Source organism: Ochotona princeps, chromosome 2, assembly GCF_030435755.1.
Source record: "Ochotona princeps isolate mOchPri1 chromosome 2, mOchPri1.hap1, whole genome shotgun sequence".
Lineage (NCBI taxonomy): Eukaryota > Metazoa > Chordata > Mammalia > Lagomorpha > Ochotonidae > Ochotona > Ochotona princeps.
In genome coordinates, this window is record NC_080833.1 from 111,334,563 (window position 1) to 111,353,636 (window position 19,074).

The following is a 19,074-nucleotide window of genomic DNA, read 5'->3' on the forward strand; positions in this document are numbered from 1 at the left end:
GGATCTCTAAATCTATGCTTGTAGCCACATGTATGCATTTTTACAAGAATGGTTGCATTTGTAGAAATTTCTTAATTTTAATGCCTCAGAGTATACCCCTAAAGAATTATTTGACAATTTAGAAATGAACACTTCAATTTTCCCTTATGCATGCTTTTATATTATAGACATTAGTTGAATGCATTTTATCATTTGGAAATGCGGGAGAACAAAGTTTTAAACTGACTCACAGCACAAAAATACATTAGAGCCTAAATTGAGGAAGTGATTGAAGTGGTGGTAAGTGAAAGGTTAGTAGAGAATCTAGGCTGGTGTCAGACGGCCTTGTTCCCTTTTCACTGATTATGAAATTACCAGCCACGTCTTGACCTTTACAAATCAGAAGGCTTTGTTTTTTAACAACATAACAGGATCTACTTCATATCGCTGTCGTAGTAAATGAGATACTGCAGGTAATGCACATTGCACAATACCTGGCAAACAGTAAACCTTTAAAATGTGACATTAATTATTAACGTCAATCCTTAGCACTCCTCTGCCATGGATACTTAAAACGGGTGAGCATTGGGAAGTATGTGTAATAGAACTAAAACTTACTAGCTAACTAAATAGGGCTTTCTTATGAGAATTAGATTACAACGAGTACATTTTTCCATGAAAAGTCCCTGAAGTGAGGAGTAGAGAAGACACATATTAAGTCAGATTGCAGAAACTTTCATGAAACATTGAGGTAAATTTTCATCATAACAGGTTGATTTGGTTGGAAATGTCATAAACACAACAACGCATTTCAGACACTCACCTCAAAATCTTTTTCTTTAATTTATTTGAATTGTTAATTGATAGCAAGAGCACAGCATATATGCCAACTCATTAGCAATGTCACTATCAGCACACAACAGTAGCAATAACATGTTTAGAACAAGTTGTATACAGTTAGCCCATTAAGAGTTCTCAATCACACAGATCCAATGGTGATATGACTACAACCCTGGCTAGACCATCCTCCTCCTCTGTTCCAGAGCCCTGAGAGTGAAAGGCCCACCTGTCCTGCTGTAAATTTCCAGTGTTCTCACCTACCGTCCCTTCTGTTGTTTAGGGATACAGACTCATATCTGGAGGAGGTTGGTGGGATTTTGCCAAGCCTTGGGTTCCCTGCAACCCAGGTTGGAGGTAGTCTGAGAGCGAGGGAGGAGGCAAGAATGGAGGGAATGGGTGAACGACACGCGCTTCCTCCAGGAAGTCTTTGTAGGATGCTCTTGGCAAGTGGCTACTGCTCCAAGGTTGCTGGTGCACTTGGAATGTTCTCATAGTTTTCTGTAGCATCTTCGTGGAAACTGCCATTCCTACTATACTCCTCAGTGAAGCCATCTGTGTGTGACTTCTTCAACTCAGAGTAAATGATCATGGGTTCCTGGTGAAAGTCAAAAGACAATAACTACATAAACACATATGAGAAAGAGAACAGAAAAAGTCACGAAATCAGGAAATGTGACTCACCTTAACTGGCCAATGTATCCTGGGTGAATTTGCTGTTGGGTGCAAGTAGCAAAGTATTAAACTGCGGGTAATAAGTTTCAACTCACAATCACAGTGCATTCCAAGGCAATCAGCTCTGTTTCTATTTGTTGATGGTCTGCTCTCCTGTATAGTATGCCCTCACAGAAAAACACACATAAAGCCTCTCTCCTGCCCACTGAATGCCCAAAAAGACTTCCCCAATGATTTCCTCTTGCATCTCTGCTCATCACAATTCCTATTGACAAACAACATAAATAGCTGTATTGATCTTTGAGAGAAGGTGACAAATACGACTCCCTTTGATAATTACAGGGAAATTGGACGAGACCAGAAAAAGGTGGTTGGTAGTCGTAACACCACATGACTATTTCTCAGGAAGCCAAAGATTTGGAGTACAGTATTAAGAAAATTCAATGTGTGACCAATCTAGTGGTACAATGGATTAAGCCACCACCTACAATGTTGGTAATTGTCTCAGCTGCTCTGCTTCAGATCCAGCTCCCTACTTAGGCACCTAAGGAAGCAGCAGAAGATGGCATAAGTTCTTGGGCCCCCTGCAACCAGGCAGGAGACCTGGAAGAAGCTCCTGATCCTGGCTTCAGCCTAGCCCCACCTTAGTTATTGTGACCATTTGGGAAGTCAATCCATGAGTGGAAGATTCTCTTTCTTGCTCCTTAATTCTGCCTTTTCAAATTAATTAATCTTTTAAAAAGAAAGCAAGAAAATTCAATGTGTGTCTCTTTTGTCTCCCCAAGGGGTTCATGACATCTTTTCAATTTATTTGCTGAGTCAGTAACCATGCATTGCACAATGCCCTCCTATCAGACAATAGGTGAACTATCAGCTGATAGGAATTACAGGAACTCACCCCATATGATCAAGGGGCCCAAACTTATAAAAGGGAGAAATGGTTATGTAACCAAATGCAAAAATATAAAAAATATTATGGATACCAAGATAAAAATGCTTACTATAGTATGCTATTGTTACAAGAGATAATCATTGTCAGAAATCACTGCAGTAGTGCCCAAGCTGTGTTTTAAAATGTGGGCAGGGGTTGATGTATATACTAAGGAAAAAGATGTTTTAGGACAAGTAAGGACACTGCCAAAGTATGAAAATGCCAAGAATTGAGGATGGTTATAGGAAGGACAGAACTGTTGGAGTGCAAGGATTGACAAGAACCAGGTTTTAAAATGGAGGATTTTTTAAGGCAGTTAGACCAGGCAAGTATGTCATCTTTAGGGGCAATTCAGAGGGGTTGTGCTGGTAACATATTGTTGCAAGGTTGGAGGGGAATAAGACTAGAATTGAAATTAGATAGAAGTATAACTATCTATACACTAGATTAGGAGAGTGGTAATTTAGCAGAAACTTTTCATTCTTTCATTATTTCAAGGGATTTACAGTTTTCTAAATATTACACTAGATAGTATGACATATTAGGTAAACAGCCACACTGCCTGCTCCCAAAGAGCTTATGCATTAATGGTGGCAACATGAACAAGTAAGAGGCAATGGAGAGACGATGTGACTAGTAACGCAGAAGGGAACAGGCAATGCCTTCCATGTTGGATTCATAGTTCAAATGACTCGAATTGAAGAAACCTTGCTGGTTCTGATACTATCTGCCACCTCACCTCTACTTGTTTGAAAGTTATCTCACCTGAATTTTTATTCATATGATGAGGACTGCAGACCTCAGAATAAACCAGGTCTTCTTTGGGATGTACTGTGAGACAGGAGAAACAGTATCATTTTGATTGTAGCCAAGAATCCCACATTTTGGACTCTCCTTTCCACCCACCAAGTTCATACCCACCTCTATACCCAAAATAATGCCAAGAATGTCACTTGAAATCTGATGTGGCAGGTCTATGAACTGTGCTCTGTCACTCCTCCTGCCCTAATTCATCCCTGAAGCCCTCCGCTCTTTGTGAGTGCTCACCATTGTTGTATAGTGCCTCCATTATGGCTGGTGGCTCAGGGTTGGGAAGCTGTTGGAAGTGGATGTTGGAAGGCCTGGACCGGGAAGTCTCCTGACACTCACTGGAGCTATCACTGTGACACATGAGGAAGAGATAATGGATGAAAACTCTATGTGGGTTACACAGAACCTCAAAAAACTATCAGAAGTAGGTGGCAAAAGATGCAGTCTAGAGCAGCATTATGGGGCAGGCTGGCCAAAGAAATGTCAGAGGGCAAAAGCTATATAATCTCAAAGCCTCTTGAATGGGATTAAAGACTCAAATTTTCCTAATTTTCAAAGAATATTGGTGCACAAAGGCTTCTTCATTCCACATAATTTAACTTCTGCCATTTTATTAAAGACCCTTTCAATTTTCTATTTCATAGTCTAATAACCTAGACTTCCTGTAAGATATGAGGACTGCAAGAAAATAGTTTTTCCCTTAGTCTCATTTTTGTCTGCATTTAATATTGGGGACTGAACATTTCTAGCATTCAATAGTTATTTCTTAAATGAGTGTGAATGAAGGAATGAGGGAACCAGTGAATTGTAGCATTGTGAGTATGGTGTTACTAAGACTGCAGCACACTTAAAGAAACAGCTACGTTAACATAAATCACAAACAACATGAATCCTGTGTTTGGCTAGACGTGACTGAGTATCATGCATAAAGTGAATGAAAATGTCTTCCTTATTACAGCTTGGATTTCATAAAAATGTTAAAATGGTGACAGAAAGCCCATCCAAATCTTTTTAAAAACATAGAATTCCAAGTGCTTCCATTGTGGGTATAAAGAAATCACGTCACAAACATAAGAAGCCGGAGCCTCACCAAGATGTTCCAGGGATGCGAAGTCCTCCTGCAAAAAAAAGGAATACTGAGCATGAGGGAGCTGTGTGCGCGTGCTCCAGCAGGACCCTGGGCATGAGCGAGCTGTGTGCGCGTGCTCCAGCAGGACCCTGTGTAATAGAAATCTGGGGCATTTCAGACCTCGGGTACAGCAATCTCTGGGAACACCCTAGATTCCCCCAGCCATGTCATGTTACAGGCAAGCCAAGGTTGGGTCTTTAAAGACTTTTAAAGAGTCACATTTATCCTAAGTGATTTTTCAATCAGAAATAGCTGTGTACACAGCATCTTCACATGGTTGTGACTGGGTCGCAAACAAGAAACACACTGGTGTTTCACTCTAAGCCAAGCACTTTCCTCCCACACCACTCTGTTATCCTATCTGCAGGATAAGGAAGAGAAGGAAACCCAGCCCTCGAGAGGCCACAGGGGAGTCTAATCCAGTGTGAATGAAACAAACTGAACAAGCTCCTCTTTCTCTAGCTGTGATCCCTGCAAAACCATTCCAGGAACACTGGACTGTGTGTATTCCCCATACTGATCTTCACATACCTCTTCTTTACTTTTCTTTTCCCCCTGGATAATACCAACTTTCCTTTTGTTCTCCACAGAATTCCCTGAATAACTGGTGGCTGGACTAAGTGGCCTTCATGAACATGGAGCCAAGCAACATTTAAATACTAAATTAGGCCAGCACCATGGCATATAGGCTAAGCTTCAGCCTACAGTGCCGGCACGCCTTGCGTGCATCAATTCAACTTCCAGCTGCTCTATTTTCTGATTCAGCTCCGTGCTTACAGCATGAGAAAACAGCATAGGATGGTCCAAGTCCTTGGGACCCTACACCCACATGGAAGGCCCAGAAGAATCTCCTTGCTCCTGGCTTTGAGTCTTCTCAATTCTGGCCATTGCAACCATTTGGGGAGTGAACGAGCAATGAAAGATCTCTCTCTCCCTCACTCCTTCTCTTTCAAATAAAAACAAGAGAAATTAAAAAGAAGCACTGAATTGTGTTGTGATGAGCCCTTTCTATGTTTGCTTCTAATTTCTGCTTTATATCAAAGTGTGTGGCACTTGAGGCTGTACACCTTGTCTTTTTGTTTTGTTTTGGTTTTGGCATTTCCAGTACTATGCCTTGCCAGTTGAGAAAATATTCTATAAAGAATTTTTAAGTAGGCCCTGTTCAATAGCCTGGTGGCTAAATCTTCGCCTTGCAATCATCAGGATCCCAAATGGGCCCCAGTTTGTGTCCCGGCTGCTCCACTTTCCTTCCAGCTCCCTGCTTGTGGCCCGGGAAAGGAGTGGAGGATGGCCCAAGGCCTTGGAACCCTGCATCGCATGGGAGACCTGGAACAAGCTCTTGGCTCCTGGTTTCAGATAGGCTCAGCTCCAGCCATTGCGGCCATCTGGGGAGTGAACCAGCAGACGGAAGATTTGTCTATCTCTTCTTCTCTCCATAAATCTGCCTTCCCAATAAAATAAAATAAATAAAATAAAATAAAAAATAAGTTTAAAAATTGAAGTGTGTACTTTGAGGACTAAAACAATGACAAGTTGACTTCATTGCTTTTAACAACAAGGCAGTTTTAGTCATAGACATACTGAATCTTTCCCGTCGGCCCAGGTACAAGTCTTGTCCTAGTTCTAGCCCTTGTCAATAGCTTTTTAAATCGGAGTTGTGAGGAAAAATATGTAAGGTTTTTCAGCAAATCAAGGCCTGAGTGTTCTACCTTTATGCTTGATTGAAGCCTTTGTTCCTATAGAAGAGGAGATGCCATGTTGCACCACTTGGTGGCAGTGATGGGCACAGGAGTCATAGGAAAAGTAAAGCAATGGGAATTCCAGCATAGGCAGTTTTGAAACCTTACACCTCAAAGCACCCAAAAGAGGGAGGGAGGGATGAAGGGGGAAGAGAAAGAGAGAGAGAGAGAGAGAGAGAGAGAGAGAGAGAGAGAGAACTAATAAAACATAGATCAATTCTGGAATTTCTTTTATTGATTTCCTTATCTTTTGCTCCATAGATGGTCACATTTGCATCCAAAAATAAAAATATATAGAAGTAATAAAATCTAGTGATCAATAGCCTACATAAACACAGACATAGATACTCTTAACAAAATTTTAGCAAGTGAGATCCACAATCATAAACAAACTGGACTGACTCCATAAACGATAGGCTGTTTCAATATTAAGGCTAGCTTAACAAGAGAAAAAAAGAAAACCAAATGATTGTCTCAATCAATGCAGAAAAAAATATATGCACATTTGTTCCTATAAAATCTCTCAACAAGTTAGAAATTCTAGAGGCTTCCTCAATCAGACAAAAGAATCTATAAAAATCCTACAGGTTAACATTGTGCTTATAAAAACAGGTGAAAATCTTCTGTTTTTCTCACTTTCTTCAGCATTGTAAGGCAGGCTGTGGGCAGTGTGAGTGAACAAGACCCCAAAAGCAAGAAGTACAGATGGGAAAGAAAAGAGTAAACCTTTATTAGTAAATGTGACCATCTACGGAGCAAAACATAAGGAAATCACTAAAAGAAATTCCAGAATGAAGGGCTGAGTTCAGCAAGGTCTCAGGCTATAAGATTAACACATGCAAATCACTTATATTTCTATACATTAGAAAGAAACTATAAGAAACTGAACCTTTTAATCTCATTTCCAGCATTGTCTATTGATTTTATCCAAATTTCACCATGTCTGGTATTAAAGTATCAAGGTTTTTAACAGCACCTATAAAACTTGTCTGTTTTTTTTTTATTATAAATGGAGGATTTACTTTTCCTCCTTTTATTTCCTGTAGAATTTTGTAATGGTGGTGTAACCGTAGCTATTAGCTTTCTAATTTGCAACTGGAAACAAAACTCGAATGCCAAACATATTGAGACAGAAACTTCACTAAACAGTCTTTTCCACCTTTTTCTTCTTGTTTTTTTTTTTTTAAAACCTATGTAGGGCTGGTAGGTCACAATACTAAGTCTTGGGCTTGGAAGGGAATAACGGGTCTTCAAACACTACACAACACCCAATGGCAAAGTGGCAAAGTCACAGCATCAGAAGGTGAGATGTCGACACACACCTGATTTCCCCTGGGTCCTGAAGCGAGGCAGCAGAGCAGCAAGAGTGGCAAGACTGATGCTGGTGAGGAGGAGCAGCCCACCGATGGTCCCTCCAGTGACCAGTCCTATTCTGCTCCCGGAAGTACCTGAGGGGGGAGATCTATGGTTGAGTTGCCAGGCAAAGGATTTGGATAGAGGTTAAAAAAAAAAAAAAAAAAAAAAAAAAAACCACACTTGAGAGCTGACAAAGGCACTACTGCACTACTGATTAGGTCTGCTTTATCCATTTAAATTATCTCCTATAGCTTGTGGTTTTCATGGCAATGATACATGATACATTTTCTTTTCTTCCCTCCAGCACCAAGCTCCAGAGGATCAAGGTCTGTTTTGCATGTTCAGAAGTTCTTTAACTATAGCTGAATCTCCATAATCTGTCAGATAAGCATTTTATTGAACATAACTGTGGCTGCTAGCCTGGGTACCATTATAACACACCTCTGAAATTGAGGGTCACCACTTCACTGTGCTGAGCCCCTAGGCCATTGTCAGCATCACAGGAATAGTTTCCAGAATGTTCTGTGGTCAGAAAGATGTTGAAAGATGCTCCTCCTCCAGAGAGGGCTGACTTGTTCCCCAAGGTGACATTCTCATGATAAAATTGGTACAGGATGGGGGGAGAACCTCTAAGGGCCTCACAGTGCAGCTCCACCAGGCCCTCCACCACAGCGGGGGTCGCTGGGGCTCTGAGGGTGAGGACAGGGCGAGACACTGGAACTGCAGGAGGAAAAACAGGTCATTGGCAATTTTGCTTCAGGGTGAGTACAGGAAAACTTAATACGAGAAAATGTAGTATAATTTAGTAGTGGGAAAATAGACCTAGATTTGTGAAAAACTAAACTTGAATTTTGCCTCTGCCTTTTATTGACTTTATAATCTTGATGTGTTAAAACAATAACTTTTCAAAGTTTCAGTTTATTGCTTTATAAAATGGACCTGCTGACAAATAATAGCATGCAATTGTTCTAAGAATCATATATGCAAAGTGCTCAGTGAATGTGATCTATTGTAATTGACAGAAATGGCAACTGAAGTCATTTCATTTCTGAATATTCCTACTTTTGAAACTCAGCTGTAGAAATGATGTGTTTCCATATCCATCTAAATTGGGACATGACTACAGTCTATCAGATGACCTTACTTTATTTTTCTACATAACGTTTAATTCTATCTGATATCTGTTAACCCATCCATTTACCCATCTGTCCCTCCATCCATCTGTCTGCCTATCATTGTTGTAAGTATTTATTTGTTTTTTGTTTGTTTGTTTTGTGATATAGTTCTATAGGTTCTGGGATTTCCCTTTTCCTCCTCTCCAAAACACCTCCCCCAACTGACTTCCCCTACATTATTACAATAGCATAGTTCTTCAAAAACACTCATAAGTACATATACTCAATGGAATATTATTCAGCCATTAAAAATGAAATTCTACTATTTGCAACGAAATGGTCCCAACTAGAGACCATTATGTTCAGTGAAATAAGCCAATCCCGAAAAGACAAATATCATATGTTCTCTCTAAGGCAACTTCATGCAAAATATAAGATATTTAAGTAAGCATGTATGTCCATATATTCCATACATTCATCTAGAGGAACTATGTAATAAAGACTATCCTATTGATATTTGAAGACACAATGCAATATGCATCTCTATTTCCAAATCAAAGATGGACTCCCAACGAAACTGTTAAATATGTCTTCATAGTTTTTTTTTTTTTTGATGGTCTGCATTTCCCATGAATGTCTAGAAGATTCCCTCATAATACTTAAAAAGATGGTAGAGGGATTCTTTTTTTTATGTATTTATTTTTATTGGATAGTCAGATATACAGAGAGGAGGAGAGACAGAGAGGAAGATCTTCCGTCCAATGTTTCACTCCCCAAGTGACCGCAATGGCTGGTGCTGTGCCAATCCGAAGCCGGGAAGCAGGAACCTTCTCCAGGTCTCCCACACAGGTGCAGGGTCCCAAAGCATTGGGCCATCCTTGACTGTTTTCTCAGGTCACAAGCAGGGAGCTGGATGGGAAGTGGAGCTGCCGGGATTAAAACCCTTGTTCGTATGGGATCCTGGCACGTTCAAGACGAGGACTTTAGCCTACAGGACACGCCGCTGGGCTCAAATATGTCTTTATAATAGTAGGCTGGACTTTCTACCATTGTCCAAACTTACAATGTCATGATACACTTAACTTGCAGAATGATGGACTTACGACTTCCATTTTAGTTGAATGATTATGGGAGTAGATAGCAAAGTCAGGGAGATAGGAAACCATGAGTGTGGAGGGTCAAGTGTGGAAAGTCAAACATGGGTGGTGAGTTTGCTTTCTGTTAAGCTTTGGGGAGATCTGGATGAGCCCATTTGTGTGCAGTACTTTAGATATAAACAGAGCACTTAATTGGCAAGGGAATCTTGGTAAAGATTTTCAACTCTGCTTTACATCAGAGGTTGGCCATAGGGAAGTAAGTGTGAGTGTGAAAGGACTCAGTGAATGGCAATGATTAGACAGGCTTGACGATGAGCCATCTGCTGGCTATAAAGAAGATGACGCTTGCTACCTCAGATGAGAAATGTCAAGTCCTGGTGTGGGAAGTGTATGCTAAATGCTTAACATATTTACATTTCTACACAATTTTATTATCAGAAAAGGTAGAAATGATCAACTTTAAAAATTCATAAGTGGATCTTTTCAAATCCATGGAAACAAGTGCAATTAATTTGTAATTCTTTCAAGGTTTGACGCCACTTCTTGTAAATTTGGACAAATAGCACTTCCACTTTACTTACTTTATAAGAATAACCAATGATCTCAATGGAAGTACAACTTACCAGACACATAACAATAAATAGCTTTGCAAAATTAGTGTGTGAGATTAAAAAACAAGCACCACAGATTTGAGAAAAAAAGCAACCAGTGACATTCTATTTTTACTTGAATGTATTGGTAACACAACTTTTTAAGCAATAACAATTACTTAAACCAACTGGAGCAAATCAAGCACAGAACCAAAACTCAAGGAGCTATACTACAAAAAACAAATTGATATTTCAAACTGAATGAAACATATTCAATTATAATTTTAATTAGATTTTAAGTTAAAGAGCTCAAGATATTATTTCTTCCTTATTCAATTAATGCTTCTTTGTTTCCATTATGTGTATATTTAGTATAGTAGTACATGTATGAGGGAGTTTCAAAAGTTTGTGGGAAATGGACTTAACAATAGGATTATTTTGGGTCTAGTGTGATGGCTTAGTGGCTAAATCCTTGCCTCACATGTGCCAGGAACCTATGTAGGTGGCAGTTTGTGTTCCAGTTGTTCCACTTCCCATCCAGCTCCCTGCTTGTGACCTGTGAAAGCAATAGAGCATTGCCCAAATGCCTTGGGATTCTGCGCCCATGTGGGAGACTCAGAAGCTCCTATCTCCTGGCTTCGGATTAGTTCAGCTCCAGTTGCTGTGGCCATTTGGGAGCAAACCAGCAGACAGAAGATCTTTCCGTCTCTCCGTAAATCTGCCTTTCCAATAAAAATAAATCCTTAGAAAAACAGGATTACTTTGGTGGAAAAAATGCATAGGAGTTGCTCAAAAAGATCATAGAAAATGTTCACTGTGGAAAACTGTATATGAATTTCAAGCTTTTTAAATCTAAGTTTATCTTTTAATTACATTTTCCACAAGCATTTCCAAATACCCGTGTGTATGTATATATATAATATGTATGTATATAATTAGTAATTATTTAGAGCACATGCTTAACATCTTTGACTGAAAGAGATATGAGATCAAGAACTCTGTACTTCCCTGATTTACTTGATTCAATTACATTGCTAGTGAGGAAATTAGGGATAACATCAGAGAAGAGAACTGCTCAAAAGTTACACAAATAAGCATTTTCCTCTGCAAAGTTAGAGTCCTAGTTTCAGAATACTGTCTATTGGGCCCGGTGGCGTGGCCTAGCGGCTAAAGTCCTCGCCTTGAAAGCCCCGGGATCCCATATGGGCGCCGGTTCTAATCCCGGCAGCTCCACTTCCCATCCAGCTCCCTGCTTGTGGCCTGGGAAAGCAGTTGAGGACGGCCCAATGCTTTGGGACCCTGCACCCGTGTGGGAGACCCGGAAGAGGTTCCAGGTTCCCGGCTTCGGATCGGCGCGCATCGGCCCGTTGCGGCTCACTTGGGGAGTGAATCATCGGACGGAAGATCTTCCTCTCTGTCTCTCCTCCTCTGTGTGTATCTGGCTGTAATAAAATGAATAAATCTTAAAAAAAAAAAAAAAAAAGAATACTGTCTATCATTGCCAACTCTAACACTAGAAGTCTGGGCTAAGCCATAATTCAAGTTTGGCCGATTAAAAGTCATGGTTAGCCAAGCATCATAAGTGTTATAACAATTTAGAATCCTCAGAGAACAAGTCCACGGCAAAATCCACAGCAGGCATGGGCTTGAGTCATTGGAAATCATTGCAGCATCTCTTTCATCTTTCCATCTTCTATATTCCAGTGTCTACCCATTTTACCAATGCCAGGCATTTTTGGAGAAATATGCTTTGGATTGTAAGGAGGGAATCTCTCCTTAATGGCCAAACACATATATTGTCAATTGCCAGTATGGGTAGAAAGTAGAAAATATGCCAAGAAAAATTTCACTGGGGGATGGATACCAAGAACATCACAGTAAATGAAACTCTGAAGAGTATAGAAACATTTGAAGGACATGAGATGTTTAGACAGATCAGTAGCTCCTGTAGGTGGGGGTATCCACAAGGAAGTACACTGTGTTTAATGACCCATGGAAATAAACAAGGATTTATATTGAATCACACTATGGGTAGGAAACTGTAGCAAAAGATTGGTTTGGTTATTTTCCCTAGACAAAGGAAATCAGGAGTAAGGCATGCTATGTACCACGTTCCATTGTCAGCAACTTCAGAACCATCAAATAGCTACTATGTTGGAAAGTGTCTGGTGCTTCTACTATATAGGAAGATTGTATGGACTGCTATGGACTATTCAGGACAATGGCAGAAGAAATAAAACAGTGGACTAAGTTAATGCGTGTATAATCAGAAGGAAGAATCCTAGAATTTGCAAGTGGAGGCAGAAGTTTACTTGGATTTTCACATTAGGAAGTAGTTCAGTAGAACATGAAGACATGTTTAGCTATGGGCTCTTAACTGTTGTGAGCATATCTTGCTTACCTGTGACAGTGAGACTCACTGTTTGACTTTGCTGGGCCTCCAGACCATTGTCAGCCTGACAGGAGTAGTTTCCAGAGTGTTCTGTAGTCAGGGAGAGGTTGAAGGATACTCCTCCTCTTGAGGAAGTCGAACTGTTCCCCAAGGCAACCTTGTCATGATAAAATTGGTACAGGATAGGAGGAGAACCTCTCAGAGCCTCGCAGTGCAGCTCCACCACATCCCCCACCACAGCCTGGGCCCTGGAGACCCTGAGGGTCAGGACAGGGAGAGACACTGGAACTGAGGGAAACAAAACAGCTGTCAGAGGAAGGCACCCTCTCCTGCGACAGATTCATAACGCTCTAGAATCAAACACAGCCCTTGATCATTTCTGTTTCCCAGTAACCACACTCTCTTGATCTAATAATCACAAGCATTTCCATAAAACCATGAGAAGTAACTCTGGATTATTTTGCTTTTCCCACCCTCAGTCCTTTGCCCAAGATGTGAAGTGTCTTCAACTCATATTTACCATTTTACCAATTCTTGGACAGCTTTCGAATCTTCACACCTCTGTTCCTTTACCTCCTTCAAAAGCTTGTCAAAGCTGACAGAGAAGCTTGAGCCTGGCCCAAGAACCAAGTCTAAGTGAAAATAGTTGGGAACTTACTTCTCACAGTGACTGTAATCCATTTGCTGAGGATGGGAACATGGTTGTTGTCAGCTGTACAGTAGTACCTCCCAGCATTGTGCTCCTTCACGGCACGGATCCGTAGCTCTGACAACAGGGAATATTGGGTCTTTCTGCCCAGGCACATTTTTCCTTCTCGATGCCAGGAGAATGTGACAGCCCCTGTGCCCTTCGTTACTGAGCAGGTAAGGACCATGTCTTCTCCTTCAATCAGTTCCCCCCCACGGGGCTGAATCTCCAGATTCACATCAGATACAGGGACACCTGGGAAGACACAGGAAGTCATATGAAGATATCAATGACAGGAACCACAAAGTCAAGCCGACTGACGCTGCTATAAAATACCAATAGCAGCAAGTGCAATAGGGAAGGGTCTGAAGTAGGAAATAAGAAATTACAAATAGATCAACATTTCTCCCTACTCCTACAACAGTTCCTATCTTTGGTGAATGTGGGCGTGCAGGTCCATGATCTTCCTAAACTGAATGTTACCTAGAGTCACATTTTGCAAATATTTGTCTCTGAGGAATCTCTAATGCATCAATGAACCACAGGATACAAGGAAGCAGTAGAGCTGTGACTTCTATCTAAAGTGACCTTGTTCGGAATCCAAACCCTATTTCCATAATGAAAGGCTTATCCAGCCTCACCTCCATGTCCCCACATTTTTCTCTAACTATTCCAGTTCATATCCTCCTGTCTGTTTTCCTGTCACCTTGTATGAGTTTGAGTCAACAAATGAAAGACCCACACAGCCCACAAAGCTTGTGTGTTGCCAGCAGGCTTCTTTCTATCTGTTGAATCACTTTGTAACCTTCAGAGGGTTGGGCACCCTGTAACTGATCAATAAGTATTATCTGACATGGGTGGAAAATGGCATTGTAAGAAAGTTAGGTCAATGCTGAACCCTCAGAAAGGCTGACAGCCTTCATTGTGCCCTTATCCCAGGAGGCAGGAATTATCCTTGTCCTGGTCTGCTAGTCCCACCAACTCTGGAAAGAGAAGCCTCTTGAACACTTACTCTGCACCCGTATCTGGGATTTCAGGCTCTTTTTGGTGATGCTTTGATACACTGTCTTTGCCTCACACTGGTAAATGCCTGCATCTTCCCTCCTCACGGTGAGGATTTGGAAATCTTGGGAGCTACTCCAACCTGATCCCAGAAGCTGGTCTTCTTTGAAGAAGCGGAAGTGGAGCTGGACATCTGACTTCTGTGGATGGAGCTGGGTCTCACAAATCAGGGTCACTGGACTTCCCTCAATAGGCTGGGATGGTCTGGCTCTCAGCACAGGCTGTGCAAACAGTTCTAGAGAGAAGAACAGACACTGTCCCCAGGGCAGTGGAAGGGCAGAGTTCCCAGACAGAAATGTCTGAGTTTTCAGTACAGTCATCAGGAGTTAGAGAATCATGCAAGGAGAGCCCTCTCCCTCCATGGCTATGCACTATGAAGCTTTTCATAAAATCCTCACTAGTAAGCACCTTCCCTCAATTCCCTCCCAGTTTCTCTACCAAAATCTGTAACCTACCAAAGTCCAGCCATTACCTTGAACTTGGATCCTTAAAGGCTTTGAGGTTTCTTTCAATGACCAAAAGGCTATTTTCCTTGAGGCAGTACAGTAGTATTCATCTTTGTTCATGAAGACTGAATTTAGTTTAATGGAGTCTGGATTGTAAATGTCTTTAATTTTCTTTTTATTCTTGTAGTACACCTTTTCACTTGCCTTTTCTTCAACTTCCCCACGGCATCTCAGAGTTACATTACCTCCTTCAAAGACAGGATATGAAGCCTGGAGAATCAACCAGTCTGCAAAAAATGGAGAAACACATTCAATTTTTTTCCCTTGATAACTTCTTTGTTAATTCTCATTTCTGCCTGTGAGGTGGGATCTGCAATCCTACACATGCCTGCAAATGTCATCTTTCAATGTTTCCTCACAATCCCAACACCCAATTCTTCAGGGAGAGTGAACTAACTTCCAGAAAATATCCTTCAGAAAATCCTCAAACATGTATTTAAGGAGGGATTTTTGTCCCATACATTTTTTGGACCTTAGCCCATTTTTGTCAGGTAGCCTCCTAGGCTGCCAGGGCTTCTCTGGACAGGGATGGACAATGCAGCATTATATTGCTGCCCTTGCGCCTTATTTTCTCTGCTGGAGTCAGCACATCACAAACCCCCATGCCTGTTTACAACTCTATGATTCCTGAATTAACGCAGCCCTAAGATACCCTGTCCAGTGGCTTGAGTTTACAGACACCCCTTTCCTTTCCTCACCAGGTGAAAATTCCACATGCACAGAGTCGCTGAGGGAGGATCCTGGTGTTTTGCATCGGTAACAGCCAGATTTTTCAATTTTGATCTCATCAGAATCTTCTTTCCAGAACTTTCCATTCTGATACCAAGATGTGGCCTCCTGAGCTGGGGAATGGAAATCCTTGCACGTAAGAGTCACTTTCTGCCCTTTGAAGGTTGTAGACCATGGAGGATTGAGGAGAAGGACAGCTTTTGGAAGAACTCCTGCACAGGAAATGGAAAGATGGAGACAGATGAATAAAAAGTGGGCTCAGAGCAGGGGAGGGCCCAACCTTGCAGCTGGGAGTTTCCCAGAACTAATTCTCAGCACCAAAGTTGGAAACGTGCTTGGGAAAGTATCTGGGACAGACAGAATCTTTTCTGCTTAATCCTTTGCTTCTCCTGAACATGGATACGGGGTCATGGGCTAGATCTCCAGTTCCTGGCTTGGGCTCTGAAAAGCTACTAGATGTGACTTGTAATTGAACAAACACTGTGAAGGTCTCAGAAGATGAGTTGGTTTTGGAATGCTCTAGTCTTTCGCATTTCTGTCGAGATAAAGGTGAATTGGGTCCCGGCGGCGTGGCCTAGCGACTAAAGTCCTCGCCTTGAACGCCCCGGGATCCCATATGGGCGCCGGTTCTAATCCCGGCAGCTCCACTTCCCATCCAGCTCCCTGCTTGTGGCCTGGGAAAGCAGTTGAGGACGGCCCAATGCATTGGGACCCTGCACCCGTGTGGGAGACCTGGAAGAGGTTCCTGGTTCCCGGCATCGGATCGGCGCGCATCGGCCCGTTGCGGCTCACTTGGGGAGTGAATCATCGGACGGAAGATCTTCCTCTCTGTCTCTCCTCCTGTCTCTGTACATCTGACTTTGTAATAAAAAAAAAATCTTTAAAAAAAAAAAAGATAAAGGTGAATCCAGGGAGTGCATACCTCAGAAGCACCTTCTGAACTCTAAAGAATCCCTACCTGTCTGGCTGTTAACATTTAACAGACAAATATTTTGTGTGGTTGGCTTTACACTCACTACTGTTAAATCTTGTTAGTTTGAGGTTTTATACGAAAGGAAATATTTCTCCACTTTTCATCTAATGAGACACAATAAATAAACGAGGGATAAAAACAATTTGGATGCCGGGGGATAGGCTGCTTGAGGAATCAGACTTGCATATAGAATTGTAACTGACTCATGGGCCCAGAGGTTGAGGCATAGTGTCATCAGCTTCATTTAGAAGTATACATTCTACGGCAGCATTCTCCTCTGAGAATCTAAGTGCATTTGTGTCTTTCAATGGCAGTGCTAGCTTGGATACACGCAAGGAAGAGGGAATAAAGGAGGTCAAATCTGAGGTTTTCTCAACCACAGCTTCCTGCTTCTGCCTTTCCCTCTCAAACGCTCCATTTCTCTCTACACTGGAAATGAGAAAATTGCCCCAGGAATCAGAGAACTGCAGACTAGAGAAGCAAGATGAAAGTCTGTTTGTTCAACTAGTAGTAGGCTTGACCCCATAGAAGCAAGATCATCAATATGTCCCCGCAACACTCATTTACAAGCTTTATGTTGGGCCAGGCTAAAGGGGACCTATACTCAGATACTGAGAAGATCAGAGAGAAGAAGAAACTTACCTGATTGTCCTCTTCCAGGAGCTGTGAGGGGGCCAAAATTCAAAGATTAGTACCAAAGTGTATCTTTCAAATGTTTTTTTTATTAGATGCTGTATGAAAAACAATTTTCCAACAGTCTAACCACAGTCATTGCAACAGTTCATACTTCTTAGGTTTTTTTCCTATTCTGTACCACTCACAACCCATAAAAGCAACAAAAAGTAGAAATTAATGCAATGAACTATCACCCTGGCTTATGGCTCTGTCATGCCAAGTTTAGCTGTTTCATAGTATGCTCCCTCCTTCTCGACTCTAGCCTCAACTCAGCTGTGCAGAGACAGGAAAGGACTTAAGAAAAATCGTATTGCCTCCCCTCCCCTCATTTTTTGGACTTGCTATAATTTCTCCTGCTTTTTTCCATCTAAATGGGAATTTTCCAAATCAGTGTTAATTTAAATGTTTGCCACCTTTAAATGTTGATTTAAAACTTCACAAAGAGTCATATTTCTTAATATACCCTCTTTCACATGCCTCAGTTTTGGAAGTAATTCAACAATAATTTTATCTGAAAAAATTAGTCCATTTGAGGATGGATATATGGTTGTGGTTTAGCAAAAAGAGAAGTTCAAATTTCCCAGGAGATGAAAAAAAAAAAAGGTTGTGCAGTTGTGCATTGTAGCCAAGGGCAACATGACTGGCTTGCTCTGATGTGCTTTGAGATAGTTTGGCTGTCCTGGGATGTAATGAGTTCTGCTCATTTCCCATCTGTTGCCATCAGTCTCTGATATCTGAGTGGAAGCAGAGAAAGAAACTCCCTGGCTTTCCCCTTTACTCACCTTGGAAACAGGCCATTGCTGTGGCCTGACCCATCTACTCACCCAGGATCAACAACAGCAGCCACAAAAACATGGGAGTCTGGCCTGGCTGAGGGCTGGTCACGTCCGTCTCACAGATGCAGGGCTTATCTCTCATCCAAGATGCAGGATGGAAGGCTTCTGCTCAGACGAGACCTGCAAAATTAGAAAGAGGAAGTAGAAGAACTTGGTAACACACTGTGCTTTGAGTTCTGAATAGATGAACATGTTGTCTTCCTAAATGGTTCTGGGTCGTCCCTTGAAGCTGTGTGTATTTTAGATAAGAGGGATCACCTCAGTTCAGGTCATTCAGGACCAACATCTCTAGGTCAGTGCCTGAGTTTTTGAAAATGCCAAGCTGTGGGTTTGCTAGTATTGTTGTTACTGCTTCATCATCTTTCAAGAGGTAAACCCATATATTACCTCAAATTCACATAGCACTTGCTTCCACATGAAGTTCCTAGGACAGGCATGTCTGATGAATGTGGTGCCCTGCTGGTTTTTAGTGTGAATCGCACAAAGTCAAAATGTCAAAGCAAATGAAAAAACAAACAAACAAACAAAACACCTTTTTGACTTCTAAGTAAGTTGGCGTGAAGTTTGTCCACATTTTCAGATTGATGAAAGGGGCTGCCCCTAAGTCTTTGCAAATCAGGAGACAGAGGAAGCCGCCTCTCTTTTTCAAGGCAAGGCTATTCTCAGAAAGGTCTTCACTCATCTTGCAATAAAGAGGCCGTAGCTCGTTATCTTCTGTTTCAGACTCTGTGTACTTTTGGTGGTAGTTGTTATTTATTTCCGTTTTGTTTGTCATTTTTACAATTATGTTCTTTCTTATTGTTGACTCTTCTCCTTGATTAACATTTGATGTCCTGCATTTGTGTTTACCACTGTTATGTGTCTATAATCATTCTTTCTTGAAAGTAGACATTTTATACATATTTGTGTGTGTCACTTGGGAGGTGGGAGGTGTTGTTGTTGAGAGGACTCTGAG

The 19,074-nt window shown here is 41.5% G+C and overlaps 1 protein-coding gene across 2 annotated transcripts; it reads right to left on the reverse strand.

The window, feature by feature from the left end:
- Positions 1-1,077: 1,077 nt before the first annotated feature.
- On the reverse strand, positions 1,078-18,274 carry FCRL3 (Fc receptor like 3). Of its 2 annotated transcripts, XM_058660477.1 has the most exons (13): positions 18,108-18,273; positions 15,605-15,847; positions 14,873-15,133; positions 14,351-14,635; positions 13,309-13,593; positions 12,660-12,938; positions 7,898-8,176; positions 7,423-7,548; positions 4,323-4,350; positions 3,470-3,582; positions 3,188-3,253; positions 1,501-1,532; positions 1,078-1,414 (listed from the first exon to the last, which is right to left on the reverse strand). In XM_058660477.1, the coding sequence occupies exons 1-13, from the start codon at positions 18,199-18,201 to the stop codon at positions 1,271-1,273; spliced, it is 2,235 nt and encodes a 744-aa protein (XP_058516460.1). In that variant the 5' UTR covers positions 18,202-18,273; the 3' UTR covers positions 1,078-1,270. The 2 variants fall into 2 exon arrangements, with proteins under 2 accessions (XP_058516460.1, XP_058516461.1); XM_058660478.1 differs by lacking the exon at positions 7,898-8,176 and having other exon boundaries at positions 18,108-18,274.
- Positions 18,275-19,074: the final 800 nt, after the last annotated feature.

What these genes read in the sequence shown, in the direction of transcription:
- FCRL3 (XM_058660477.1), bottom strand. Translation starts at nt 18,201, where the DNA reads ATGAGAGATAAGCCCTGCATCTGTGAGACGGACGTGACCAGCCCTCAG. An exon ending in ATCCCAGATACGGGTGCAGA is followed by an intron (nt 13,594 to 14,350) that starts GTAAGTGTTCAA and finishes GTGTCTTCCCAG; the next exon opens with GTGTCCCTGTATCTGATGTG. An exon ending in TCATATGAATAAAAATTCAG is followed by an intron (nt 1,533 to 3,187) that starts GTGAGATAACTT and finishes TGCACCCAACAG; the next exon opens with CAAATTCACCCAGGATACAT.